At 42.5% G+C, this 16,993-nt stretch overlaps 1 protein-coding gene across 1 annotated transcript; it reads left to right on the top strand.

Annotated features, from left to right (window-relative positions):
- The first annotated feature begins 5,534 nt into the window (after positions 1–5,534).
- Positions 5,535–13,827, top strand: TTC32 (tetratricopeptide repeat domain 32). Its single transcript, XM_058287652.2, has 3 exons — positions 5,535–5,695; positions 12,271–12,437; positions 13,159–13,827. Exons 1-3 carry the CDS (start codon positions 5,571–5,573, stop codon positions 13,284–13,286), a joined length of 420 nt encoding a protein of 139 aa, XP_058143635.1. The 5' UTR covers positions 5,535–5,570; the 3' UTR covers positions 13,287–13,827.
- Positions 13,828–16,993: the final 3,166 nt, after the last annotated feature.

The raw sequence follows: 16,993 nt of genomic DNA, 5'->3' as shown, positions 1-16,993 counted from the left end.
AAAATACTTCCTAGTTTGAATTTTGGTTTCTTCTTTGACATAATTTGAAGTGAGTTTCTTAATTCCCAAACACATGGGCAATTTCTATTTATTTACCTTTTGTTATTGACTTCTAGCATAATTCTATCCTAGTGGGAGAACATGGTCTATATTATTTTTGCCCTTTAAAAATTGTTGAAACTTTCTTTATTGTTCAGTATAGGGTCAATTTTTTAAGTGTTATGCATGTACTTGGATAGATTGCATATTGTGTACTTGTGAAAAGTGGTTTATATGTAATTTAAGTCAAGAGATAGAAACATTCTAGAGCATTACTTATATTTTTGTCTGCTTCTTTTATCAATTGACAGTTACATATTAAAATCTCACCATGATTGGGGATGTTCGTTTCTTTTTGTAGTACTTTTAGTTTTGGGCTGTAAATGTCTTTGAGAGTAGGTTATGAGATATTTAGAAACTTAAAATTATGATGTCTTCCTGAGGAATTGAAAATTCTGCTGTTATGAAATGACCATCTTTACTTCAGATAATGCATTTTTCCTTTGTACTGTCTGATTATATAGCTACACCATATTTGTTTTTGTTAGCATTTGTATCGTATGTCTTTTTCCATCCATTTTCTTTTTAATTTCTTGCCTCCTTTTCTTTTAGATGTTTCTGTTGTAAACATACAAAGGCGGCTATGTTTAGTCTAGTTTAAAAATTGTCTTTTAACTGGATTATTTAGTCCCTTGATATTTATTGCAGTTATTGACAGAGCTGGGTTTAAATCTACCATCTTAACTGTTGTGTATTTGTCCACCAGTTTTTTCTTTTCCTCACTTTGTCTTATTTTAGGTTATTTTTAAAACATTGATCCCTCCCCTACCTTTTATCTACTTGTGCCTCTGTGTCTGTTAATAGCTACTACATAAAAATTGCCATATTCATATTTAATTTAGCAAAGTCTAGGTTTAATGAATACTATAAGCCTCCTGTTAAAATTACCTCAGAATACTTTGCCTCCTTATGTTTTTAAAAAACTCCACAGTAAAAATATTTATAACTCTTTTATACAATTTATGATCATTTGAATTTATCCACATTTACCAAAAGAAATATAAAAAAGGAACAAGGAAAAAAAACCACATAAAGAAAATACATGAAATATAACATACTCAATAAATATTTTAAAAATCTTATGATAAGCTTTTAGACTACACATATTGATCATATCAATATGAAGAGCTTAATGTGCCTATGGGGAGCATAGATTAAATTGATTTATAAGGCAAAACCAAATTCTATTTTGTATATGAGACCCACAAAAAATAGTGATTCAGAAAGGTCAAAATATAGAGATGAGTGAATATATGCCAGACAAATGGAAAGAATAAGAAAGCAGAGATCTTGATATTAGATAAAATAGAATCCAGACCAAAAGCATTAAACATGACCTAGAACACTTTATAATGAATAGTAAAAGCCACAATTCACAATACAAATATAATATATAAATATACTTAAGAATATCTGTGAACTTAATTTGTAAACACAGTAATAGTGACTTCAACACCTTGTTACAAATATCTTAAAATTATAGCAGTTATTACATTTGCCATTTGATCTTTTTTTTTTAAGATTTATTTATTGATTGATTTCTCTCCCCTTCCCCGCCCCACCCCAGTTGTTCCCCCCCCCCAGTTGTCTGTTCTCTGTGTCTATTTGCTGTGTCTTCTTTGTCCGCTTCTGTTGTCATCAGCGGCACGGGAATCTGTGTTTCTTTTTCGTTGCGTCATCTTGTTGTGTCAGCTCTCCGTGTGGGGCACCATTCCTGGGCAGGCTGCACTTTCTTTCGCGCTGGGCGGCTCTCCTTACGGGGCGCACTCCTTGCGCGTGGGGCTCCCCTATGCGGGGACACCCCTGCGTGGCACGGCACTCCTTGCTCATCAGCACTGCGCATGGCCAGCTCCACACGGGTCAAGGAGGCCCGGGGTTTGAACCGCGGACCTCCCATGTGGTAGACGGATGCCCTAACCACTGGGTCAAGTCCACCACCTGCCACTTGATCTTGACATTTTATATGTTAATAAAAAGTGCATAGATTACTACTTCATAAATCCGTTTAATCTCTCTGTGTTTTAATATAGTTGGTTTCCTTTGTAATCCTACATTTTTAGTGCACTTAAAAACATTGATAAGATGCCTAGGTTTCATCAGACAGAGGGGGCCATGGCACATAAAACATTAAGAACTTTACTCCTACCCAATCCTCCTCTGCCTCCCTGCCCCCTCATCCTCCTCCCCCATTCCACAGCCTCCATTACCTCTCATTTCCTGCTATTTTCCCCAAACATCACTCGGTGCTAACCATGATCACTCGTTATTCTTGGAACAAAGCAATCCTCTTCTACCTCATGGTTTTTACACTTGTGGGAAACAAAGGCATGCTGTTTCCATGGTAGCAAGTTACTTTCTGACCACTGGGTAATGCTGTCCCTAGAGATATATGTGCAGGTGGCTAATCTCTCTGGGAAACATAACACTCCAGCAGAACCCAGACTTGGTATCTCAAGTAACCTGGGCAACAAGATTTATGAGTATACTTGTTTCAATAACATAATAGAACATCTTGGACTTTAGTTACTATCTTATCCACTGTGCACTGTGTTTTCATTAATGAAGTTATGGGAATAGCTAGGATAGTTGCTGGTTCTCACGATTGCTTGGGGGTATATAAAGAAGCCCCTGATATTAATAAATTTGTCTGATGAGCTTGATGCTTCAATGCTCGCAGATCCCCTGATCCCAATCTCTCTTTCTCTTTCATTCCCGATACCCTTCGGGTCTGAGACTCCGACGTACACTTGCTGTTTCCTTGCCCAAATACTCTTCTTCTAGATATGAGCATGGCTTGTCCCTTACTTGGATCTAGGTTTTTACTCAGATGCCATTTTTTCTGCAAGTCCTTCCCCCTGCATCTTATAGGAAATAAAAACTTTCTCCTCCCCACCCCTTTACTCTGCTTTTTCTCCATGGCACCAATCTCCACCTGATATTTTGTCGTCTTTGTCCTTCTACTGGCTGTAAGTTCAGTGCGGGCAATGAGAAAACTTGGATTTTTTCATTGCTCTACTCCCAGTTTTTAAAATTGTGTCTGGTGCATAGGTGGTGCTCAGTAAATGCTGAGCAGAAAGTTCTGTGTATGTTTAAGTATGGCCACTGTTTTGCATGTAGCAAATTTCTCTTTCTGCCTTTATTTTATGGTCAATTCCATCAGATGCTTTAAACTTTTTTTTCTCCACTTTTTTTATGCTTATGTAGTAAAGCTGGGAAGCTTTGGATTCTTCTACGTTCTTGGCTATGTCACATAAAAGAATTTAAGAACAAGCCAGTTAAGTTAGGCCAGTAAAAAGAATTTATTGGGAAATGGAGAACAGAGCTTGTTGAGAAAGGGGAGAGAAGGATGGAAATATGGATTGAGATTTGGTGTGGGCTCCTCTGGGCAGACAGAGAGTGAGATTCGACTTGTGTGGTCACCTTTTAAACTATTAATTATTCCTCCCCTTGCTCATGCTAAGTGAAGGGGCCCCAGCTGTTACTGGTTACCCCAGCAAGGGTGGAGGCCAATGGTGAGGGCTGTTTGGAATATCCAGGGCCTCTGCTCTGCCAAGAAAGACTCCCAACTGGGAGATCAAAATCAAAGTCTCTGCAGGATCTCCCCGCCATGTTGTTTGTTGGTCATGCTCTGGCTAGTCTTCTCCTTGCTTCCCTGTACTAACCTGCCTCAGTAGGTCTGCCTTACTTTGAGATTATTGCTGTTTTCTTTTTTTCCTTATATTTAACTTTTATTTCTCCTGGAATAGGGTATTGTGTCTCCTAGGAGCTTATTTTTCCCCAAATGGTTAATTCTCCCAACATTACTCTTTTCTCAGTTATGTCTTTCCCCACGTCAAAGACCTTTTAAAAAATGAAGCCTATTTGGGGTCTGTTTCTGGCCATCCAATTTCTTACACCAGAAAATACCAGTTAATTTTCTGTAGTCTTAAAATGTTTTTTATTTTTAAGAATTATTTATTTCACCTGCCCTCTCATTGTTTGAACTTGCTGTGCGCTTGAACCTGGGACCTCTGATGTGGGAAAGAGGCACCTCATCACTTGAGCCACCTCCATTCCCAGCTTTGTTGTGTTTCTTGTTGCGTCATCTTGCCGCATCTGCCTGTCCCATTAGCTGTCTTGCTCATTTTCTTTAGGAGGCACCAGAAACCTCTGCTCCCTGCTTAGTTATGTCTCTTATTTGTTTTTCTTCTTATGTCTTCTGCTGCATCATCGTCTTGGGTCAGCTTGCGGCGCCTGCCCGTCACAACTTGCTGTCTTTGGAACTGAGCCCCAGACTGTGGCTTCCTCAAATCATTTTTTTTAAAAACTATTTTTTCAGGTTTTGAGGTACTGGAGCTAGAGATTGAACCCCGGACCTCGTATGTGGGAAGCCAGGGATCATATCTACATCACCTTGTAATCCTTTTTCAAAAAAAGATTTATTTAATTATTTCTCCCCACCCCTCGCTGTTTGCACTGGCTGGGTCTGTTGTCTTGTTTCTTCAGGCGACAGGAGGAACTGCACCTGGGACCTCCCTGAGGGAGGGAGGTGCTTCATTGCTTAAGCCCCCTCCAGTTCCCCTCCTTATAGACGTTTTAACTTCTAGTGATATGCTTTTAATTAACAGTAATGCACTGTGTACTGGATTTTTAGGTGGATGTATACATGAAAAAGAAAATTAAAAGCTAATAAAAGCCCCAGAAAAGCACCTAATTTATGCCCTGTAGTGGCTTTTTCATGCCAATATAGTACTTAAAATATCTTTCATCTTCATGTTTTGTTCAAGCACGCAAGTCCATTGGGAAGTAAAGCAGGAACTGAGATCTTGGGAGGTCGAGCCGCAGGCGGTGGCACACAGTATTAACAAAAGCCTTCGACAGAATCTTTAAGTTAAATACATTGTACTTGGTAAGTCACTGAATTTGTCATAAAAAGCCAAGGAAAACTGACATTCATAGACTGTCGACCCAATAAACTCCTTCACTGATCCTTACAACAATTCTAGAAGTTCAAAAAGGCTGAGGACTTTGACCCCCAGGGTTCTGGAGCTCAGTAGTAGCCGAGTTTGGGTTCGACGCAGCGCCCCGGGACAACAAAGGGCACTGCCTGCGAGGCAGCTCCAGGGGGAGTGCGGTCTCCTCGGAAGGGGGGCCCCGGCGTGCGGCTGACGGGGTCCCGGGGAGGGCAGGGAACACCCCGGGCCCTCCGCTGTCACGAAGGGCGAGCGCCACGCAAGGGCCTCGGAAGGGCGCTGGGGACCTTCGGTCGCCGCTTCTCGGGGACTCAAGCGGGCGCGAACACTAACACGGACCCCATTCTGAGCGGCCCCGCGGGGCGACGGGTACTCGGGAAGTCCAAACCTCCCCGTGCCGAGCGCCGCGGCCGCGCCCGAGCCCCACCGCGAGGCGGGGACGTGCCCTCGGGGCGCCGCCTCCCGCCGCTCCGGCGCCCGCCCCCCGCCCCCCGCCCCCCGCCGCGGGCTCGCGCCGCCATGGAGCGGCCGCCGGAGCGCGACAGCCGGGCCACCCTGGCCCTCGCCCACGCTCGCTTCCACAAGGGAGCCTACGCCGAGGCCGAGGCGCTGTACTCCGCGTACCTCGGCGCCGGGCCCGGCAGGTAACCCGCGCGAGCAGCGCCGCCGGGCTGGGCTGCGCGGCCGCGGGAGGCCGAGGCGAGGCGGGCGGCGAGCCCGGGAGCGGGGCCACCCCGAGAGCCCAGGGGCGCGGGCCCGGCGCGTGGGTGGCGCGTGGGTGGTGCGGGGCGCCGCCGCCTTCCCGGGGCCCTTGACCGTCCCCGCCCGGGCCCGGAGGCTGGGGCGCCGGCAGGGCGTTCCGCGTCAGGCAGCCCGCGGGGACGGGGCCCGGGGCCCGGGGTCCGGTGTGCGCCCGGCGCCTCCGAGCCAGCCTTGTTTGTTCTAAAAAATATATAAATGTCTGGAGAATAGTAAACTTCCAGGTGTCCACCGCCGGTTCGGGCGTTATCAGTTTGCGCAGACTCGGCGTCCGCGGTGTTTCAGAGTGCGTTTCTAAATAGTACGGACTCCTCGAAAGAAATAGCCCCAGTGTTAGCGCTGCCATTCCTTAATACCAAATATCCAGTCAGTGTCGGAACTTTCCTGATTGACCACTCAGGAAAGTTTAAATTTTTATTTCGTATTTTTTTGGCGTGTTTTTAGTAGCCGGATGCATGTCACGGCTACTAAACGGACAGAATGCATGTCAGTTTCTTAATATATAAGACTCTTTTTTTTTCCTTGCAGTTTGTTGAAGAAACCAAGTCCTGTGTCCTGAGAGTTTCTTAAATTTGGGATTTGCTGATTGCATTCCCTGATGTCATTTCATATGGTTCTCTGTCACTTATATTGTTGTCAGTTAGTAGTTAAATCTTGAGGTTGATCAGATGCAAATCCAGCCTCCTGGCAAGCGTGTTTTATAGGTTGTGTTGTGTACTTTACCAGAAAGCCCCAACTCCATGTCTGTGTGTCTCACCTGCTAACACCTGCTTGCCTGAAGCATCTTGAGTTTATGTGTGAAGTTGGAGCATTTGTTCATATTTTAAGTTTTCCCTTTGTTGTGCTTGTTGAAGGGTGTGAAGTGGTCCAGGATGAGAAAAGAAAGACTCGAGAGAGTCTGGATGAATAGCCTTCTTGACGGTTGTGAGTTGCCTCCATTGTCACCCTCCTCTCTCCTCAAGGATTTGATTTTTTTTTCAGACCGGATGTCAGCTTCTCTTTTTAAAATTTAATTTAATTTAAATTTTTTACGCCCCCCCTCCGTGGCTTTTTGTGTGCTGTCTGCTCTCTGTCCATTCCCTGTGTGTTCTTCTGACTGTATTTATTTCCTCTCCCTCCTTGCGGCTTGCTTGTTGTCTGCTCTCTGTGTCCATTTGCTTCGTGCTCTTCTGTGTTTTTGCTTGTCTCCCCCCCTTTTTTTTTGTGGCTTCACCTTGCTGAGTCGGCACTCTGCAGCACCTGAGGGCGGGGTCATGGCCTCCCATATGGTAGACGGGAGCCCAAATGATTGAGCCACAGCCGCTTCCCTCAGCTTGTCTTTTGTATGAGGCTTATGTAAACAGAAACATAAGGGACTTGATTCTTATCTTGTTTGTGTGGAATTAAACAGGAAAAATAAAATTGCTTTCTTATTTCAGTAATACATGAGAATAATAGTTAAGAGGTCAATAGAAATTTCTGAACAGGTCTTCCCCTCTCCCCCCAATAAATATTAGTAAACCTAGAAAACTTAGTTTTCTATCCTTCTTTCGGGCACTAAGAATAGACTTATATAGTAGGCTTTAAAAAGTATTTATCAGCAACAAGTATATTAATAATTTCAGCCTTGTTACTCTTCCTTCATGGCATAGCCCAGCCTGAGAACTCAGGTGTGTCTGTAGCAAATGTTAATTCTGTCCCTTATCAGCAAAGGAAAGAAAATCTTCCATGGTTTAGTAAAATGCCTGAATTCTAATGCTGGTTCTGCCACATAGCCACCACCTTTCCTCAGCCTCAGTATCTTATCTGTAAATTGATCCCTCAGTTTCCTTACAGTTCAAAAGTTCTGGGAACTCATGGGGTGAAACTGAATTCTGTAATTTTGACTTTTTTCCTTAAATGTATCTTTTAGAGTTTAAATTTATTTTGAAATGTTGGGTTATTGAATCAATTTTGACATTATTTATAATCTTTGAATGCCTTTCACCCTGAATTTTCTTATAATACTCAAAAGTGAAGCCTTAGCCATAAACCTAATTTCCAAATAGTTTTTTTATTTTGCTAAAGTTACTAAATGTGAAAAACCAACGTTTGGATTAGGTAACTGATTGAAATTCCATTATAATAAGTGCCATCATTACAGAAATCTCAATATTGCAAGACAAATTCCAGCTTCATCTGTTAGCCCATGTCTTTTAAATATGAAACAGAATGGCAGCATGAAAAGAAGGCTTTTATAATTTGTTACAATGAGATAGAATTATAAATCTAACATTCTATTATTATCTGAATGTAAGAATTTATAAGGCAGCTTAGAAACTTAGAGATTTAGAGATTAAAACCGTACTTGAATCCTGTGGCTGCATTCAATTCACTCAGTATTATAATAGACATGGATGGAGTGCGCACTCTCATTCTTAACAGTGCTGCCACCGGCACCTAGAAGTCTCCATACCTCACAGAGCAGAAAGTTTCTAAAGTTGCAGTGAGTCTTCTCCAGAGTTAGGAAAGGTGGGCTGAAGGAGACCCCTGGACTTTGAGTATCTTCCTGGTGGAGCAGTAGAGTGTCTTTTGTACTTCCCAAGGATTACAGTTTTAGTGGAAATAGCTTTTATTTATTTTTTATTAAACTTTAATGTGGTAACCAATTTAGAGCACAAAATTTCCCCTTTTAGCCACACTCAAATGTGCAGTTCTGTACAATCCAGTGTTAATTATATTCACAATCTTGTGCTTTCATCACCAACATCCATTACCCCTCCTTTTTTATCATCTCAAATGGAAACCATTCATCCATTAAGCTAAAACTCATTCTGCCTTCTCTCCCCCCATAACTTTTAAACCATCATCTGTTTCTGTGAAGTATGACGTTTACTTTTAGATATTTCATATAAGTGATATTACACAATATTTGATGTCCATGTCTGGCTTATTTCATTCAACATGATCTCTTCAGGGTTCATGCATGTTGTAGTATCCATCAGAATTTCATTCCTTTTTTACAGCTGAATAATATTCTGTTGTTTGTATTTACATTTTCTTTTTGCAATCATTTTTATTGATGGACTTGCTTCTACCTTTTGGTTATTGTGAATAATGCTGCTGTATACAGTGGCGTACAAATATCTGTTTAGATTCCAACTTTGATTTCTTTTGGGTATATACCAAGAAGTGGGATTGTTGGGTCATATGATAACATTAGTTTCCTGGCTGCTAAAGCAAATGCCATGCAGTAGGTTGGCTTAAACAATGGGAATTTATTGGCTTAAATTTTGAGGTTAGGAGAAATCCAAAATCAAGGCGTCCTCAAGGTGATATGTTCTCCCAGAAGACTAGCGTTCTGGGGCTGGCTGCTGGTGATCCTTGGACCTTGGCTTTTCTGTCACTTGGCAACGCACATGGTGACCTCTCTGGGTTTCTCTCTTCTGGGTTCCGTTGATGTTCAGCTTCTGGTTGATCCCCTGGCTTTCTCTTTGTGTGTGGTTATTGTTTGCATGGAATATCTTTTCCAACCTATTTATGTCCTTGAGTCTAAAGTGAGCCTCTTGTAGACAGCATATAGTTGGATCATACTTTTTTGTCTGTTTTGCTAATCTCTGTCTTTTGATTGGGGAGTTTACTCTATTAACATTCAATGTAATTACTGTAAAGGCAGTACTTATTTCAACCATTTCATCTTTTGTTTTTTATATGTCATTTTATTTTTTGTCTTTTTACTATTTTAGTTACCCTTACTGATAATCTTCGTTTCTACACTCACCTCTCAGTCTCTCCTGTCTTTTCCTTTCAACCTACAGAACTCCTCATAGTATTTCTTGTAGGGCAGGTCTTTCATTGACAAACTATCTGAGTTTCTGTGAATATTGTAATTCTCCTTCATTTTTGTTTTCCTCCCTCATTTTTGAAGGACAGTTTTGCCAGATAAGGAATTCTTGACTGGTTGTTTTTCTCTTTCAGTACATTAAATTTTGCATATTGCTGACTTTTCACCTCTATGGTTTCTGATTAGAAATTGGCACTTAATCTCATCGCTGTTCCCTTGTTGTGGTGTATCTTTTTTTCTCTTGCTGCTTTCAGGAGTTTCTCTTTATCTTTGGCATTTGATCTGATTAGTACACATCACACAGTAGGTCTATTAGGAAGCACTGGAAACTGAACCTGCGACCACCCATGTGTGTGGGAGGTGCTCAGTCGCTTGATCCACATCTGCTCCTTGCTTATTATGTCTCCTAGTTGCATCATCTCTTTGCATCAGCTTGCTGTGCCAACCTGTTGCATCAGCTCCCTGTCTTGCTCATCTTCTTTAGGAGGCACTGGGAACTGAACCCAGGACCTCCCATGTGATAGGTGGGCGCCCAACTGCTTGAGCTACATCTACTCTCCCAGTGTCATCTTAATATCCTGTATAGCTTTAGCTATATTTTCCTTTATTTCCTTGAATTAATTTAGGAGAATTGCTTGAACATTTTTGATTAAATCTTCCAAAATCTGTGTCGCCTTCAACATTTTCTTTGTCCTTTGACTGGGCCAGGTTTTCCTGTTTCTTAGTATAGCTTGTAGTTTTTTGCTGATGTCTTGGCATCTGATTATCTTGATGAGTTTACTATGACAGTTTATTTCTCTTGTCTAGAGTTTTGTTATTGACTTTGTGTTAATGGTCTTCTTTGAACTGGGTTCAGCTTATTCTAGACCTTTAGAATTGCCTGTGTTCAGCTGATCCGATTTATTCAACTCTTCTACATCTGGTTCTGGCCTTGGGTGTGCAGTACAGTTTTAAAGATTGTTTTCTGCAGCTGTCTCACTCACGGGAGAAAGGTTTTCCTCTGTTCTGTCTCCTGGAATCTTGATCTGTTCTGTTTGTTTTGCCTCTACAGTTTTTTTTTCCTTGTACTCTCCTTTCTTTGTCTCTATCTGCTATGGCCTGAAAGGCAAATTCTGGGAGGAGGGTCACCTTGGAGAGGAGTTTTCCAAGTCAGTATTTTCCAGTCCAAACAGGGCCAGGTACCCACGAAGGGGTGTACCAGTTCCACAGGACCCTGGGGAGAGGGTCAGGAAAGATGCCAAAAACCCTTTTTGTTGGCTCTCCAAAGCTGCACTTTCCTGGCCTTCCCAGCACGTGGCGCTCTTTGGCAAACTCTTCCACAGCCGTCAGTAGGCAGTGTGACTTTGAACCTCCAGCCCGGACCAGGGTTGAAACTGGCCAGGGAGGCCCCTGTCTGAGGCAGGCTAAAACTGTGGTTTCGAGCTGGGAGCCAGCAGTCTGAGTTTGCTGATCGAAAGCCATGATCAGTAATTAACCGTGACCCCCCTCCCGTTCTGGGAAGGAGGGCCTCTAGGTTCCTCTCTGACCACTGCAGCCAGCCAGGGGCAGACCCCAGGCGGTTTGCCTCAAAGGTGGGGGTTGGGCACGGCCTCTGCCGCAGAACGATTTGCTCACAGCTTTTTACCACAGTGCCTGTCTTCATCCTGCTCTTCCCTGGATGCTGTGCAGTGTTCCTCTGGCCTCCAGAGTCCCAGAACAGCAGTTTCAGATGTTTCTGACTATCCAGCAGCTGGTTTTGGAGGAGCAGTGTGTCCTGTAGCTCCCTACTCTTGTCATCTTCCTCGGAAGTCGCTGAAGTAACCTTTAATAACATTGACCAATGACAAATATTTTCTGAGGACCGTCCTTTCAGTATGGAGTGTAACAAAGGAAGGACAGATGAGCTTTTATCGGGCACCTCCTGTGGCTTGATTTATACTTGAGGCTCTGTGAAAAAAGGAGCAAGAGAATCGGCTCTGGTGCAGAGCGGAACTTTGGATGTTCTGTGCAGACGGTTTGTCCTGGGCAGAGAAAGGTGAGGGGCAGCCTGGGGGCTGCGGCCTGTTGAACCGGTGCCTGGCCAGTGCTGCCTGGGTTTCGCCCTCTCCTGGCAGAGTGCCACTTGGAGCTCCTCGGGCAGCCTGGAGCTTCTCAGGAAGAGCTGATTCTGCCCACAGGAGCTCTGCAGTGGCCCCAGGGCTAAAGGGTCCTGCTCTCCTAGCAGGAAGGCATCTCCGTGTTCTAACATCACTTAAAACTTTGAGATAAAAGTGATGGCTCACTTTGTAGCATGTCCATAGCAAACTTGAACTTTGGCTGCTTTTTCCTCCTTGCTCGTCACATATCTGATCTGTCTTCTTTGCCCTGCTGGTGCATGCCTAGAAAATGAACAGTCATTCTAATATTATATACTCAGCCACAATCAAGGCTATGAACACACTGTAAAAATCACAAGCTTTACATTACAGATGGACACTGTAGTGCTATAACCCCACGGCAGTATATCGCGTGGTTAAACAAGATTTGGTTCCACCTCTGCGCTTTGTTTCTTCAGCTTGCTGTTTCAGTGTAGCTACATATTATAGGCTATGAAGTTTGTTAATTCCTGAAGGAGAATGAAAGTGGAAACAAGAGGAGTTTGGTAATACAGTGTTTTTAATGTGAACTTTTTGTTTAAAGCAAATGCAGCCCTGAGGATTTGGCTACTGCCTATAACAACAGGGGGCAAATCAAGTACTTCAGGGTTGATTTTTACGAAGCCATGGATGACTACACATCTGCCATCGAAGTCCAACCCAATTTTGAAGTTCCGTATTACAACAGGGGCTTGATACTGTATAGGCTGGGTAAGACTTTTTTGCTTGTTTGCTTTTTCATTGACTATATTATTTCAGAGCTTTCTCAAATGCTATAATAATATGCTAATCATCAAGCCTTGAAGTTACGTGAGATTTTGGCCTAAAGCTGGGAACAAAGGAAGCTCCCTGAGTCTATTTTAGGGTTTCAGTAGGCATTATAGCGCACAGCTGAGCGCAGGGCGAGGGTGACCCCATTACCTAGAGCCTGTGCAGGCCCGACTGCGAAACGAGGGTAATGCTGCTGCCACCTGGGAACGTGGTAAGTTAGAGTCTTTGAAGACACTTGAGACTATACAGTGAAGGCATTTTAGATCCTTGAATTAAAGGGACTATTTCTAACTTAATATTTTAGGTACAATTTCTAACTTACAGTGTTAAGAAAAAAACTAGCTTTCTATTTCTTAATTTTGCTACAATTATGTAAAATGGGTGAGATAATTTTCTTCACATTTTATGATGACTTATACTACTAATGTCTTAAATCTCAGTTAACCCATAGCTGATTTCAGGTGTATTGTTCTATAAGGGCACACTAAATTACTTTTGTTATACACATCCCTGTATCATTACTGAGAAAAAAACTCCTTTACTAGCAGTAGTTGAAAGCTTAGTAAATATAAATGCAAAAGTATGTATATCCAAACTTTGCTGTGAATATATAGAAATACTCAATTATTTTCTCTTTCCTTTTATTTTGGTTCTGATACAGGATATTTTGATGAGGCTTTGGAAGATTTCAAGAAAGTATTAGATTTAAATCCTGGATTTCAAGATGCTACATTGAGCTTAAAACAGACTATTCTAGACAAAGAAGAAAAACAAAGAAGAAATTATTGAACATTTTAATTTAATTGAATTATTGATTCATAATCCTTATACCTGGCATTTAATTGTCTCTAATTTAAAATAGGTATTGAACTATTTTGGTTTATAGTTAAGAAAAAGAGATTTATGCATTAGTACTGAAAGTTAAATAATATGTATAATGTAGTTAATTTCAGATTGAGAAAATATGTTGAAAAGGTATGCTTCTATAAAGTGTAACTATGTAATATCAAAGTATCACAGTATAATACCTAAAGAAATATAAGGTATTTTCTTCATTAAAACAATTCTTTTGCTATTTTTTATTCCTAGCTTTTTATTATAAAAATGTTATATCTTCAGAAGAGTTGAAAGAGTAATAAATACTGTGAAACTCTTCGCTTAGATTCCCTAGTTGTTAACCTTGTGCCACATTTGCTTCTTCTGTATATTTAAATATGTAACTTTTTTCTTAGCCATTTGAAAATAAGTTGTAGATAATCATAATACTTTACCTCTAAATATTTCAGCCTGCATCTCCTCAGAATAAAGACATTCTCCTTTTTAACCGCAATACCATTATGAAATCTAATGAGAGGAATAATCCAACCCATATTCAACTTTCCCCAGTTGTTCCCAAAATGTTTTGTGTAGGTTTTCATTACTGGATCTACAGCCAAACACATTTCATTGCATTTTGTTATGTCTCTCAGTTCTTTTGATCTAAAATACTTCCTCTGCCATTTTTCCCTTACGACATTTGCTTTGAGAGCATGACATTTTGTATAGCCAGTCTAGAGAGACATAACATTTGGGCTTAAGAATAATTTCATGTCCTACACGAGAACAATTTGAAACATTCCATTTACAATTGATTTTCTCTAGAAATCATTGATCAGATGGGTTAAGATTTAAATACTGAACATAGTTTTCTCTGTCTCTGGATAATAAGAATTATCTTTGACGTTTTCTGAATACGTAGGTGAAGCCAAACAGTTTATATAATAAAAATTGGGGGTGAGGTGGGAGTGGAAGGAGAAGTGCACTGATGAAAAACATTTAGTAAATATAAGGCTTTAACAAAGTCTAGTTTATTTGGATGCTGCCAACAAACTTCATGATTAGACTATCACAAATTGGGAAGAATTTGAAGGGAAAAATGCCAAGGCTGGCTGTTTTAGTTTGCTAGGCTGCCAAAAGCAGATACTGTAAAATAAGTTGGCTTTTAGCAATGGAAATTTATTAGTTTACAGGCTTACAGTTCTGAAGCCATGAAAATGTCCAAAGCAAGGCATCGTCAAGATGATATCGTCTTCCTGAAGACAGGCTGCCAGTGATCCTGGACTCCTCTGTCACATGGCAAGGCACGTGGTGGCATCTGCTGGTCTCTTTGGTCTCTTTGTTCTCTTCCAGGTTTTGCTGCTTCTAGCACCTTGCTTTGGTGGCTTTTTCCCTTCCTGTATTCATCCTGTTTATAAAGGACTCCAGTAAGGATTAAGACCAACCTTGGGCGGAGCTTTATTTGAAGTAACCTAATGAAAAGCTCCTACTTAAAATAGGTTTACATACACAAGAATGGATTAGCCTTTTTTAAAAAATTTCTCCCCCCCCCAGTTGTCCACTCTCTGTGTCCATTCTCTGTGTGTTCTTCTGTGTCCGCTTACATTCTTGTCAGCGGCACTGGGAATCCGTGCCTCATCCTGCCGCGCCATCCCGCTGTGCCAGCTCTTCGTGTGTGCGGCGCCGTTTCTTAGCACTTTCTTCACACGGGGTGGCCCTCCCACAGGGCGCACCCCTTGTGCGCAGGGCTCCCCCATGCGGGGGACACCCCCATGCAGCACGGCACCCCCGGCGTGCATCAGCACTACACGTGGGCCAGCCCACCACACGGGCCAGGAGGCCCTGGGTCCAAACCCTGGACCTCCCACGTGGCCGGCGGACACTCCATCCGTTGGGCCAAATCTGCTTCCCTGGATTAGCTTTAAGAATATGATATTCTGGGGTATATACAGTTACATATCACCACACTCCACCATTTGGCCCCTGAAATTACCTGTTCTTTTCATATGCAAAATACATTCATTCCATCACAATGTCACAAAAGCCTTAAATCATTTTGTTAACAGTATTAAGAGTCTCATCAAACTTGGTTATAGGTGTGGTCTGTCCTGGGACACAGTTACCCTCTGGCTGTGGATCTGCAAAACCTAGAGAACAAGTTGTCTGCTCCCAATATAGAAAGGAGGAATGGCCGTAGGATAAACGCTCCCATTCCCATTAGGAGAAATTGGAAGGGAAACGGGTCACAGGTCCCAAACAGTTCTGAAACTCTGCAGGGCATACGCCATTAGATTTCAAGGTCTGAGAGTCATCTGTGGAATGATGTTTTCTTCTCCGGACTTAATGGACCAGCAGCCCCACCCTTTGCAAGTGCTTGTGCAGCAGCCATCCTCAAGTCCTGGGGTGAAGGCTCCAACCTCTCCAAGCCTCGGACCTCAGAGTGATGGCCAGGCTCTGCTCCACCCTTGTCCAGCATCAGGGTGGTGGCCAGACTCTAGACTCCACCCTCGTCAACCCCTGGGGTGGTGGCCAAGCCCACTGCAACCCCCCAGGCGTCTGAGGAAACGGGGCAGTAACACCTCCTGAAGACGGGCAGCAGGCCCACCCTCCAAGCTCCAGGGCACGCTCACCCTTTCCCGTACCTGGATGTGTCGCTCTCTTGGCCTGAGAAGATGTCTTCAGACCTCAGCTTCTGTGATTCTGTCTTTGAAGTGATTTTTCCTTCAGTCTGTCCCTTTTAAGTCCCTTTTAGTCCAGACTGTGGTTCCATTCATATATGTCTCATAAAACACTTGTCACCTTTACATGTAGTACACTGGGGTCCAAGCAATAAGACAAGAGTTTTCCACAGATCCTTTCTGGATAACTGAATTTCCAATCTTGATTTACATTGAAATGTCTGACTGGTTCCATGTTCAGTTAAACCCTCATATGGAGCACTATTCTCTGGGGACTGCTTTCTGGAAACTCAGAATTTTCTAAACCATCAATTTCTGGTTTCTTTGTACCCAAGATTTCAGTTCTCAGCTTATCCCTTTCCTCTCATTTAATTATAAGCTGCAAGCAGAAACCAGGCCACACTTTCCACATTTAGTTTGGAAATCTCAGCTAAATATCCAAGCTCGTCACTTTGAAATTCTGCCTTCCATCCGACATCAGGGCTCAATTTTGCCAAAACAAGGATGACCTTTCTTTGAGTTTGCAGTGACACATTCATCACTTCTAAGACCTCATAAGTACCTTTAGTGTCCATATGTATCTTCTACGCAATCTAGGCCTTTTCTGTCAAGCACTTCATAGTTCTTCCTGCCTCTACTCATTACCCATTCAAAAAGCCTTTTAAACATTTTTGGTATTTGTAATAACAGCACCCCACTCTTCTGATACCAAAATCTGTTTTACTTCGTTCGGCTGCTGAAAGCAGATACCGTAAAGTAGGTTGGTTTTAGCAATGGGAATTTATTAGCCTACAAGCTTACGGTTCTGTGGCCATGGAAATGTCCACATCAAGACATCATCAAGACCATACCTCCTTCCTGTGGACCACTGCTGTGATCCTGGACTCCTGTCACATGGCAAACTGGTCACTCTTCCAGGTTTTGTTGCTTCCAGCTTCTTGCTTCCATGGCTTTCTCCCTCTTTCTCTCTAGTCACCCTGTTCATAAAGGACTCCAGTAAGA

Source organism: Dasypus novemcinctus, chromosome 25 (genome assembly GCF_030445035.2).
Source record: "Dasypus novemcinctus isolate mDasNov1 chromosome 25, mDasNov1.1.hap2, whole genome shotgun sequence".
NCBI classification, from domain to species: domain Eukaryota; kingdom Metazoa; phylum Chordata; class Mammalia; order Cingulata; family Dasypodidae; genus Dasypus; species Dasypus novemcinctus.
Note: the sequence above shows the minus strand (reverse complement) of the source record. Positions and strands in the feature narration are given on the sequence as shown.